Source organism: Barbatula barbatula (assembly GCF_947034865.1).
Source record: "Barbatula barbatula genome assembly, chromosome: 9".
Lineage (NCBI taxonomy): Eukaryota > Metazoa > Chordata > Actinopteri > Cypriniformes > Nemacheilidae > Barbatula > Barbatula barbatula.
Genome location: NC_136772.1, coordinates 22,039,905 through 22,052,868, shown reverse-complemented (window position 1 = coordinate 22,052,868; position 12,964 = coordinate 22,039,905). Strand labels below are relative to the sequence as shown.

At 36.3% G+C, this 12,964-nt stretch overlaps 1 protein-coding gene and 2 long non-coding RNA genes across 6 annotated transcripts; all 3 read left to right on the top strand.

Annotated features, from left to right (window-relative positions):
* The first annotated feature begins 1,165 nt into the window (after window positions 1–1,165).
* On the top strand, window positions 1,166–4,126 carry LOC306898240. Its single transcript, XR_013787097.1, has 4 exons — window positions 1,166–1,298; window positions 1,600–1,908; window positions 2,041–2,171; window positions 2,344–4,126. It is a non-coding gene; the product is annotated as an uncharacterized lncRNA (long non-coding RNA).
* A 1,036-nt stretch (window positions 4,127–5,162) lies between these two features.
* On the top strand, window positions 5,163–7,875 carry cd28 (CD28 molecule). Its single transcript, XM_079464710.1, has 4 exons — window positions 5,163–5,215; window positions 5,571–5,915; window positions 6,809–6,951; window positions 7,271–7,875. The coding sequence occupies exons 1-4, from the start codon at window positions 5,167–5,169 to the stop codon at window positions 7,349–7,351; spliced, it is 618 nt and encodes a 205-aa protein (XP_079320836.1). The 5' UTR covers window positions 5,163–5,166; the 3' UTR covers window positions 7,352–7,875.
* Window positions 7,876–8,652: 777 nt separating this feature from the next.
* On the top strand, window positions 8,653–11,638 carry LOC306898239. 4 transcript variants are annotated; one of them, XR_013787094.1, is made up of 4 exons: window positions 8,656–8,738; window positions 9,500–9,572; window positions 9,690–9,822; window positions 9,938–11,638. It is a non-coding gene; the product is annotated as an uncharacterized lncRNA (long non-coding RNA). The 4 variants fall into 4 exon arrangements; XR_013787095.1 differs by having other exon boundaries at window positions 8,661–8,724; XR_013787093.1 differs by lacking the exon at window positions 9,500–9,572 and having other exon boundaries at window positions 8,653–8,724.
* Window positions 11,639–12,964: the final 1,326 nt, after the last annotated feature.

Here is a 12,964-nt window from a genome sequence, read left to right as displayed (position 1 = left end):
GTAGAAAATAACATTTAAGTCAATAATTTTTTTTTTCATGTCATTTATTTATGACTCGTTTAATTTATGTCACAAAAGCATCAAGTTGACAGCCTTTTAATTTGAAGTGGTAAACCAAACGACGGGTGGAGGCCATGTGTGTTTTGCCATTTAGTGTTTATATCTGTCACCGCATGTGATTTCCACAGCAAGTTTAATAAAAACATAAATTATGTCCAGACACAATCCATTTCATATATAATTAAACAATAAAAAAAACATTATAACACGATGTTGTATATTTGCACAAAAATCAGTTTTTCCAGACTTCACGTTTTGATTTTTCTTTAGAAATACGTTTGTTTGACTAAATCATTCAGGAAATTACTTTCTGCAAGACTTACGATGTGGAGTTTTTTTTTTTAAATACACTGTGCGTCTGTACTAAGAAATTGTATAGCCTATCTTTATAAAAACATCCAGATTGCAACACTGCATTCAATGCTTTGCATGTACATTGGAGACAGATCGAAAATGCAACAAAATACTGATGGTAAACATGGTGTATGTGGCTTGCATGTTCACGGTTCAGATTGAGTCTACATAAACCATACATGATGCAAACAAACCACAACAAAGCTATCAACAACTCGTTTTTTCTCCAGTTGTCGTTCACTTCCTCTAACCTATGCAAAGCTGCAGTGCGGGTAATGTGTTTTGTGACAGATGTAACTGACAGAGGAAGGCAGGGGAGTGTCGAGAAGTTTCACTGCAAGTAGAGAAAAAAAATAACGGATTGGTATCTCATTTCATTGTAAAATGGCATAACTAGGAAAATGACTCACTTCCAGTATGACTTCAGACCTTAGACCCTGTGTTTTTGCACGTGAATGATGGAAAATATCTGATGTGTGGGTGTTTGTTTTTCTTGTGAAAAATTAGTTTGGTTGTCTTGTGTCACAATGATGAATAACGTTTTGCCCATTTTGCTCTTCTGCTACTATCAGGAACTAAAGAAAATAACTGAAAAGAAGGTATCCAGAGAAAAATGAGTTAAGACCTACAAAAAGCAAACTTTCTTTTTAGTCTCCTGTCAAATTCTCAGTTCTCTGATATTGAATAGAGTGACGTAAAAGCCCCCACCTCCTCTTCGCCAGGCACATGCATCTCGTATTCTTCTGTTTCTCATAACCGCAGTGGCGAAATGCATGAACAGTGGATGCTGGCAATGATTGTTCTTCATACACTTTTTCATCCAGAATTGACTGAATGCTCTATAGTCTGTGAGGATGAAAAAAAATGTGGCTGTCTCAACAAAGGTTTGAGCATTTCTGTTGTTTCTTTATTCAGTTCCTTTTGTTTGGTGCTTGATTTGTGTGACATGCAACTGTGGCCTAGACGTAGGGCTAGTTTTAATCTCGAAACGATTTTTCTCACAGAGTTATTTTACAAATGATCAAAATTGATATTGCAAAATTAAAACAAGCAAACGAACAGAAGGAAACTGCCTGCTTCACTCCACGCTGCCTACCACATCCTCCTCATATGTTCTTTTCCCCTCTCTAGCTTTCTTTTAAAGACAAAATGTCCATTGAAAAGAACGTCTCTCTTATTTTTCAGACAGAAACGTGCAAATAACGAGAGTGTATGAAAACACAACAGCTATTATCCCCTGTCCAAAGCTGGAAGAGGATGAAGAACTCATATCTGCCAGTCTATACAAGGGAAAGACGGAGCTGCACTTCGCAAACATGACGAACAGTCAAGAATCCTCTGAGAAGTTTCAAGTGTCCAAACAAAACGACAGCGTCTCATATATGATTCACGGCACCGAATCCAAAGACACCGGAATCTACATATGCACAATACATATGCGAGTCGGACAAACGGAAACGTCAAAGGAAAACAATACTATATTGCTTGTTAAAGGTATGACGACCGTTACAACTTTTGGATGCACACTAAATCTGCACGATTCAAGTTTAAAATATGCATTTAAATGCAATAGTAGTATTTTGACGAAGTGAACATTTTTCCTCAGTTGTTGATTTATAATTTCAGATGCTCAGTCCACAGAACCTTCAGAGCAAACTGACCCTTGCCCTTCAACAATGACAAAGATTTTGTATTGTCTTTTGGGGGTTGCTATTTTTTACGACCTGATAATCACAGTGGTTGTCTGTGTTCTCGTTGTGAGTATCAATATTTGCGATTGTATGTTTACGCACACACAGATTTTACTTTTACTGTATGAAAAACTATAACAGGGACACACGTCCTTAAGCTCTATGTTATAAATGAATGTTTAGAGACTGACACATAATTATAAGACCAGTATGCCAAAGCACTGTGTTTTTATTTTAGTATAAATTCAAGACCAAGAAGCCACCTGAGAATCCTTACATGAACACAAGATGTGGACGATATAGGCGCAGATAAATTCAGCAACCGGAGCATTCAGAGATCTCACAAAGCAGTACACAACTTCATCTGTGCCTTACTTTTTAACCGAGCTGGACATCTAACTTCATGCAGTTTGTTTTGACGGATTAACAAATTGGTGTTGTACGATGTTTTACCATTAAAACACTAGGACACTCATTTCATTGGCTACATGTGTTTTACATTCTGCATTTCTTCAGAACAATTTGGTAATTTATCTCAACTTGTTTTTAATCCAGTGGTTTACAGCAGGGTAACCCTATTATATATTACCTCTAGGGTGTCTGCAGGAACTCAACTAGATCTCAAGCTATATTTAGCTGATCTCAAAGTAGTTTTTAAGAAAGAAATCTAACTGCGTGTTAAACAGTAGAACAACATTGAATGAAAACAATATTGATACCAAGTTCAGCCAAATGTTTAACAATGATTATTATAAGGATATATTTGCAAAGTGCATATGAATTCATGAATATAATTGCTGTCCTTCTGAAATCGTGTTCAATTCTGATGTTTTTCAGGAAATGGAAAAACGCTGTGAAATGATTTTGAGATGTCAAAGTTGACAAGCACTTTTTTGTTAGATATTTTCAAAACCTAGTCACAAACAAAGATTGACTGATAATAATGATTTATGGCAAAAAATATCAAGAAATATGGAGATATTTCAGAAGGAGAGCAGCGATATACACTCCTAAAGAAATGGTTCTTCAAAAGGTTCTTTGATGCCATAGAAGAACCTTTTGCTTCCATAATGAACACTAAAAAAAAAGTCATTGGCTCATGTTGTAAAACATAGATGTGAATCCTTACCCTAATATTGTTTAATTGGTTGAAAGCAAAGCTTCTTTCAAAGTTATTTATTTTTCATTGGGTCAAGTTAAATATAGATAATAAATATAGATGTGAATCCTTACCTTACATTTACATTTATGCATTTGGCAGAAGCTTTTATCCAAAGCGACTTACGTAGAAGCAAATGTGTAGGATAATGCAATTTATGTGCAATCCCCTGGGATCTAACCCACGACCTTGGTCGGTGTTAACGCCACGCTCTTACCACTGAGCTACAGGAAACCTTCAATGTTTTAATTGGTTGAATGCAAACCTTTTTTCAGTGATCCTTTAACATCCGAAGAACCTGTTTCACAAAAGGTTCTTTGTGGCGAAAAAAGGTTCTTTAGATTATGAAGAAGTAAGACAGAGATGGTTCTCTAAAGAACCTTTGATTGAACGGGTCTTTGTGGAACCAGAAATGGTTCTTCTATGGCATGGCTGTGAAGAACCTTTGAAGCACAATTATTTTTGAGTGTACTTTTACAGGCTTTTGTCAACAGTAGATTTGTGTTCTTTTTGTAACAGAGTTTGGTTGCAAAATGAGATAACACTGTTTTTAAAAATCATTTTTTATTGTGCATTCCAATTAAAGTCAACCGAACTGCAGTTGATTTAAGCCATAACAGCATAAAACACAGCTAACTAACACTATAAAACACTGTTAATAACTGTTATTATAGTTTTATCTCTTTTGGAACCGAACTCTTCAAATATTCTGTACATCTCCTAGTAATTATTAACTAACAATAAACACTAACTTCTGCAGCATCTACATTAACTAATGCATCTATTTTTTTTAGAATTGTAAACGTTTTTTGTTGACATTACCTAATGACCTCACCCAAACAATAAAGAACTTATTTGTATTAACAAAGATAAACGAATGTGTATGCCCCTCCATTCTAGCTAATGCATAAATGTTGACAAATTAAACCTTATTGTAAAGTGCTACTGACATTTTATTAAAGATCGAGGTCCCGTTACAGAATATCTTTCTAACAAATAACAAGAATTTTGCAGAAAAGCCCCCCATTCTAATCTTGAGAATGTTAAAAAAACAATATATTTAAAAGGTACAGCTCGCCCTTTTCCATCACGAACCTCTATATGACTTTCTTTCTTCTGTAGAAGAATTGTGAAGAACGTTGGGAACCAAAAACATGGAACGGAGTCGCCAATTGACTTCCACTGTATGGATACAAAAACATTTATTTTGTGCTGTGCAAAAGAAAGAGTCATAAACAGGTTGCACGAGGGGGAAACAATGATGACAGAACTATTATTTAAGCAACGTGTTGTGCAAATCTGGAATTGTTTGACACATAAATATTTTAAAACATTACCATTATATGTGCAATTAAACATCAAAAATGTGTTTGTTATTATTCCATTTCTTGAATGAATAGTACTCCCTAGATGCCTTTCAATTCCTTGCACCCTTTAAGATGTGGTGCCAACACTGACTAGAACACAGCAGGTAATATGTAAATTGTAAAGCTAGAAGTGCTAGTCCTCAATGTATTTTGAAAGTGCTGAACCTGCAATGCTACAGAATCAAGTGTATCAGATTTGAATATTTTCCCATATTCATTGACCCAAATATTCTCTTGACCACCGGGTTTTGTGATAGGCTGAGAGTCAAAGCACACCCTAACCAAGTTTTCCACTTCCACTGGTGTTGAGCTGTTTTCGCTCAAATCTTAATCTGCTTATTCAATATTTTCCCCTCGATTACACATAATGTGCAAATTTGCTACATTACTTGCAAATTTTTGAGCACTTTACGGGCATTTGCTGTCGGCTTGAGGTTTCCTGCCACGTTACTGATGTCACAAAGCTTTCCAGAACTCACTCAGGTTTAAAAAGTATAAAAAGACCTGGGGCATCATTGTGCTCTTACATGAAACAATGATTATCATTCTTGTCACAATCATTTTATATACCCCGCTGGGAATTGGTAAGTTTACATGTTTATTTGAGTGCATTTTTTTGTGTAAGGCACAAATAGTTTACCATTGAACGTATGATTATTATTTTTAAGTCAGCTGATCGGGCTCCTTTTGTTCAGAGTGTCATTTAGAAAGGTGAATTGATCTTTTAAGCGGTTTAGTGGTAAATGAAACATTTTATAGATTTAACTGTTGAACAATGTTCTGTACATATAATATAAATGTTACACCACTGATGTAATGACCGAAACAAAAATTTTATTAGTAAGCATATACACTTCATCATTAGAAAGGCACTAATGTAAATTTATGTTTGCATTTTTTCCCTAATAGAATATCTCACAATGCTCTTCTTGTTTCTAGCCCTGCACGTTTCTCAGCCTTATCGGGTGGAAGGAAATGAGGAATATGTTCCTCTCCACTGCCTCTTTCGTTCAAAATTAAGGCCAGAGGAAATGCAGGTGTCTCTGTATAGAGGTCTGCATGGCAAAGAGAGGATATGCAGTGCGTATGTCAACATGTCTGAGCCCTACTTTACAACAGACGGAAGAGTTCATTGCAGGGGGAATATAAGCTCTGGAAGAGTAGATATGAACATCTATGGACTCAGGGGGCAAGACACAGACATCTATCGCTGTGAGGTGGAGATTCTGTATCCACCTCCATATCTCAGTAAGGTTGGGAACGGCACTGTTGTTTACATACAAGGTGAGGGAACTTGTTTACTTGCTTTCTCTATGTTGATACGTCTACTGCAAACTTTCTATCGTTTAGTGTAGTTTTAAAGTAAAACAAATAAAATACTGTAATGCATAAACTAAAAAAATGCAGTTTTTATTATTATTATTATTTTTGATATGTTTTTATTGTTGGGTTGATACGATCAATAGCAACTATAGAAAACTAGCCGTACAGAATTACTGCAACGCGGATGTGGACATTTTTCCATGCCATTTGAATAATATTGTCATAACAGTTTGTCCCAAATATTTCAAATGTACTGTACTGCTGTCTAATAGCAACTTTAAGTCTTCATTGATATATCTCACATTTACAAAACGCTGTCATTTATTATCAGTGCTCTAGAGGGAGCCATAAAGTATGTTTGAACAATAAAAGGTTGCGGTCTCGGAGCGCACGCGGGTTGAAATGGGGCCTCCCCGGCAAAGCACTGACTTCACTGTGTTTTGATTTTACATCGCCCTGTGGAAACTTGTGACGTGTGTGAATCATGTTTTTCTGTGAAAATGTAGATTTATTTCTGATAACAGTGCGTAGAACCAACCTGCAAACCTGACAACGAAATCATCAAAGACGGGAAGGCGAGAGCAGTGACAGACTCTTGACTCTGCTCGTGCTTCCTGTTTTAAAAGAAAAGACACTGTTATGGGTTTAAAAAACCTTTTACCTAAATGGCATACATTCATTTTTTCTTGAATCTTGAAAAACACAGTACACGACAATTATAGCTTCTCATATGAAAGCAATAGAAACTGAAATATGAAATTCCCTAATAGTTATAATGGGAGTTAAATTGGTTTAAATGGGAGCTGAAAGGGAGTTTTAAGTGACTTTTATTAACAATTCATCTTGTTTTACAGACACCCGAAACTGCTCCACTGCATTCACGCAGGGTAAGAGTCACAGACAGATTTCCGAGTGGTCTTCTGTGAGCTATGACGTGGGTCCTCTTCCTCTACTATATGCCATTCTTATCATCACTTCCTGTATCTTTATTCTGCAGGTGAGAAATTGGTTTTCTGGGAGGCGTGGTGTGCTGGTGCCCTCAATAGGCGGCTTTACTTACTTAACCAGCTTTATTAGAAATATCATACTGGTTGACTGCCATCACTGGCACAGTTCTTTTAAATTAGTCTTCTTCCAGTTTACAGCTTGCCACACTGTCAAAGTCGTGTTGCTACTTGTAGTTGCCACCGTACGTCCACCAGATAGCGCCAAAGTAGCCTCAGATCAATCAATAGTTTGCAATGCAATTCTTTAAGGTATAATGATTTCTTATTCGTTTTATTGTCACTCATACATTATGTCTCTCTCTATGACAGATAATGAAGATAATCTGGAAACGGAGGGACACTGGGTCCATGGCGCTTATGGCTTCACAAAAAGACTATAGTCAATTTTAGGGGAATATTCCCACATGTACAGTCCACATGTATTCTAACATGTATTTTCACCTGCATGTACACACATGTTATGTCCACCTGCATGTATTAACATGTTTTTATTAATAATATTGCATCATTTTCATTTTCTTTATTTTATAATGAAACAGTTTCTTATTTAAGAGAAATTATAGTATTATTATTCTATTAAAGAAATATATATTTTTATTACACTGTAACCAACTTATGAATTTAATGGTCTTTTTATATTTGTTTCATACAAGTTTCATTTTAATATTACATTGTGGTTATATCACAGTATAATTCATTAGTTGCCAGACATTGTAATATGAGTTTTTTTTGGAGACTCTGTTCTCACGCTCTCGTGCCAAACATCCATTTATTCACGCAGGGCAATACCCACATTTTCTATGTGGTGTGTAATACATTTTTTGAAATAAAAAAAAAATGTCCTTGTTCCTGCAGGTGTATCTTCTTTTTGGTCGTTTTGAAAATCTAATAAATACACCATATAAAAAAGCCTGTATTTTGGTGCCGCAAACATTTCAATATGCCTCAGCAGTTAAACACAGCAGCAGTTTTGCTCAGAAAAGAAAGACCAAAATGAGCGCCTTTTAATTATTTACATTGTAATGTATTTTATTTATTATTGATGTATGGAAACCCCCCCCCCCTCCCCAGAAAAGAACACAAAACACACACACAAAATTAAGAGTGTTTTCTTTGGCTATTTCCTACTATCCTCAAATTCCAACTCTTTCTCTGCGTTTCTTTTATTAAAATCCGATAAGACATGACTCAAACTGATGCACGCCATGAACAGAAACCTTGAAACCCTGAAAATGATTTGTAGCCTATGTAGTATTTATCACACAACAATGTGATCAATTGAGTGCATCTCAATTCTGAACCTCATCGATCAATCAGATAAACAAAACATGAGCGGGAGGATGACACAAGCTTTGCTAAGCTTTCGTGCTTCAAACAGTATGTGAAATGTTAACAACAGCTCAGCTAACATGCTAATAATTTCTGGGAAGTATCATAATTCAGAGTATCGAATGCACGACACTTTTTTTAAGAGGTGAACAAAAGCTCAGTCGTGGTTTTTAAATAACAAACAATGTCATTACGTTGACATCAATTTGAAGATCTTTTCCAATGTGCTCTTCCCTCAATCTTCTCACACTGTGTGGCACGCAAGTTACAGTTACAGTATGGTGTCTGTAGGGGATTTGATCACTAAACCTACACACTTCCGGTTTACTTTCTCCAGCTATAACAAACCTGAGAGCTTCCCCCCCCAATCACATCAGTGTCAAAATGACAAGGATTCGTCTCACCTTCGGCCTTTCTCTCACACTCCAGAATTGGTAAGAAATCATAAGTAAGTAACTTTTATAATGCTGTTTTGATGAAAAGAAATGTTTAAGCAGCGCTTGATAGCATGAAATAAAAGATAGACACAGAAATGCAGCTTACAAATGCAGCCAGGAACAGAGCAGCCAAAAGCAATCGACGACACACTCCATTACATCTCCTATCCATCACTTTGTAGTTAAGGATATATTTCTCGTGAGGAAAATACATAATAAACCAACATCAAACTGTTTTCTCAAAGCAAAATGTAAGTTTTGAACAATATTTTTTTTACATATAGTCTACATATAGTTATGTGTTTGTTACCTCAGTCTGTTCTTACAGTGAATTCACTGTGAAACACTCTGAACAAAGACTGATCGGCCAGTGTCACATGTGAGCACGAGTGAAAAATGTGGCTGCCTCCTTAAATCGCTTCCATACTATATAGTAGGCGAAAAGGAGTATGAAATGAGTATTGAAAGCTTTAATTTTTTTCATGAGAATGAGTTATGAAAACTTCTATTCATGATTCATTCTCAAGTTTTCAACAAAAATATCAAGAACGCAAAAGCGTGACAGGAACAACCCCTCTGTCCCTCTGAAACCTCATATCTCCATATTTTGTGATTACTTATATTTTGCCATAAATCATTATTATTTCTGACCCTTTATGTTTGTCACTGGGTTTTGCAAATATCTAACCAATAAAAATTATTCAAAATGCATGTCAACTTTGATAACACTGTCATATAAAAAGTACATTTCTTTCCATTTCCTGAAATGCAGCAAAATTCAGACATCCAAGGTTTTGGAAAGACATGCAGCGTCACAGCCATGACATTCAAGCTCAGCTTAAAAAGTGAAAACTAAAAAATATAACAAATATTACACTGTAACTTCTGATTTCTTCTGGTCTACATCTGTTTTTTTATATTTTTGGATATGTTTCATGGTCCTCTTCACAACTTCATTGAAGAGTTAGATGTGCTGATCGTATCTTTCCTGGAGAACGGCGGCCCTCTTGTAGTCTTTGGGGACTTCAACATAACACCTGGCTGGAGAAACCCTATGCTTGACTTCCCTCGACCTCACACGCCTCGACATATCCGGTACTCACAGATCAAGAAACCAGCTTGATCTTATCTACACCCATAACTGCACCACAGATAACATTAAAGTCACATCTCTTCACATTTCACAGGACTTCTCTGACTTTTTCCACAGAATTTTTTTTTCATCCATCAGCAAACATTTCTCAGCACCTCAGACCTCGGTATACACTACCCTCACTTCAAACATTAAACGGTCCTCTTTCGCCTCACTGAAGTCACAAGACTTCTCTCCAGCCACCCCACCACCTGTCCCCTTGACCCAATTCCCTCCAATCTCCTCCAGGCCATATCCATCCCACTCACACACATCATCAACCCCTCCCTGCTCACCGGCACTTTTCCATTCACATTCAGCCAGGTCACACTCCTACTTAAGAACCCACATTGGACCCCTCTACTACCGACAGTTACTGACCGATCTCTCTCCTCCCATTTATTGTGAAAACACTTGAAAGGGCAGTTTTCAACCAGGTGTCTTCCTACCTATCCCAGAATAAACTACTGGATGACAAACAAACCACTCCACTGACACTGCACTGCTATCGGTCACCTAGGCACTGCGGCTGGCCAAGGCGGAATCTAAATCCTCGGTCCTGAATCTGCTGGACTTATCTGCAGCGTTTGACACTGTCAATCATCAGATACTGCTAGCAACCCTGTCATCTTTAGGAATCTCAGGCACTCCTATCCGCTGGTTCACATCCTACCTCTCCGGCAGATCATTCAGGGTGTCATGGAGGGGCTCGCTGTCCACTGCTCACCACATGTTCACTCGGGTCCCTCAGGGATCGGTGCTTGGACCGCTCATACTCTCCATCTACAATACATGGGACCCATCATACGGCACACGGCTTCTTCTATCACTGTTATGCTGACGACACCCAGAGTTGCACAATATGGGTTTATGCATGTGACTTTGCTGCTTTACTAATTTTATTCAGTTATTTCAGGGGCTGTGTGAAATAATATAGCCAAACGTATTGGCTAAAGAAGTATACCTGTAATATTCGTTAATGCCGTTTAACACATTACGCGCTTACATGAGAACGAGTAGCGAGGTGCTTGTTACTCAAATAAAGTTTAACAAATGGACAAATTACAGTGTGTGCTTGCAAATGCCAGTGAGATACAGTATGCAGGGAATTGTTTCGATATTGTTGTTGCTGGTCCAGAAAAGCATTGTTGTGGTGTAATGTGTACAGGTGTTGATATTATCCTTCAGGTTGTGATCATGGTATGTAACTTGGCAATGTAATCCTGTATAAGATAGATGTGTTTCCTACACGTAGTACCCTGTAGACTATTTCAAAACTTTATTGTGCGCCAGTAAATTTGGGGGGATCTGCTAAAAGACTAGATGTAATTGTTTCATAGACAATGTTAATTTGATTGTATTCTGGTTGTATTACACAATTCATTAGTTATCTGGCATAGCTGTTTAATACTCTTGATTATTCAGCAAGAACTTCAAATCATAGCTTTAGTTGTCCAATCCGGTGGACAACTTTTAAAGCGGGTTTATTTTTTAAAGTCAGTTTCTATTGCCACACAAAGTAGTCTAAATTATTATCTGTTCATAGCCACCTGTACATTCATGTTTATAGTATATTGCCATCTGTATATATTGTTCATAGTACTACTGTCATATTTTCATGGTCCATGCCCACTGCATAATATTTTCCTAATATTGAATTCTGTATTTATTCACTGTATATCCTGCACTTGCTAATTGCACTTCTGGTTAGACCTAAACTACATTTCGTTACACTGTACTTGTATATGTGTAATGACAATAAAGTTGAATCTAATCATTAAATCTGTATTTACACCATATCGACCAGAAGTAAAAAAATAACCCTTTATTATTAAAGGGTGTATAGTAGCTTTGGCTGTGTTTAGCTTTGCAAATATTCTCCTCAAAACCAAACTCTTTTTCTAGAGGACAAATAAATGCAGTTCAAAGACAGTATACTGAAAGTCATAATTAAATGTAGTTAAGTAAGTATAATTAATAAACACTGAAGCAATAAAAAGGTCAACGAACGCTGCACTCTGCACATAAAAACTGTGTGTATATATATATTTATAGAAGTCTTGTTTTCTAACTGTGTGCACTAGCCAAAGGCAAATTCCTCATGAATGTCATCAAGAAATGCCACATGTGTGACATAATATAGTCATCAGTTGAGCGCATCTCAATTCTGTGAACCTTACCTATACAAAACAGGAGAAGGATGATGACACTAGCTTTGCTAAACTTTGTAGCGCTTTAAACAGGATGTGGCAAGAAAAAATTGCTTAGATATCAAAATGAGTGTCACAAACAACCTCACCACAAATAGGACGTTAATGTGATACAAATTTTGCGTCTTTTGGGAGTGAAAGAAATGAATGTGACCTGAACAAACTGAAATAAGTTGAAAGTAGGTAAAACAAAATCATCCCTAATCATTTCTTCATTGCCAATAAAATGAACCGATTCAAATGCAAATACAACAGACACACACATAAATAAGGGGATGGCAACCTCGAAACATACACTATAACATAATGCAGACTAGACACAAAAAATGTATTTGTGAGATTAGGACACGATCAAGGCAATACAGACACACAACACAACACCATCTCAGACATAACTATGTATACACATACATAAAGAAATAAACAATTATTCCTGGTAGTTCCAATTGTTTTTTACATTCTTGTTAAATAAAATCAAAAATAATCTGACTATACTGTCAGGTTCATTTACACATTTACGAGTCGCACCTTCCAAACAAAACAATATTTTGCACAGCTGCATCTGTCTATAAGCATATTTTGGCACAAGTTTATAAAACCGGTCAATTCAACTAGAGCCATCTAGTGGCTTTAGTTATTATTTCATGCGACTTAATTACATTATTATACATTATTCCAGAAGATATCTCCAAAGACCCATCAAATATGACATTTTATGGCTTTGACAGTATTTGTTAATTTCTAAGTTTACTAAAATGAAGATTTATATTAAAAGTGAAAAAACATTATGGTCTGATTCTAATATTATGAATTCAATAAGTGTAAAATATAATAAATTCACAAAGAAACGTATAACTTGAGTGATTTAACTTTAAGATGGAGATTTCAGTTTACT

Coding starts and splice junctions, on each gene's coding strand:
- cd28 (XM_079464710.1), top strand. CDS start 5,167: ATGATTATCATTCTTGTCACAATCATTTTATATACCCCGCTGGGAATT. Junction 5,216..5,570: donor ATATACCCCGCTGGGAATTG/GTAAGTTTACAT, acceptor TCTTGTTTCTAG/CCCTGCACGTTTCTCAGCCT. Junction 6,952..7,270: donor CCTGTATCTTTATTCTGCAG/GTGAGAAATTGG, acceptor TCTCTATGACAG/ATAATGAAGATAATCTGGAA.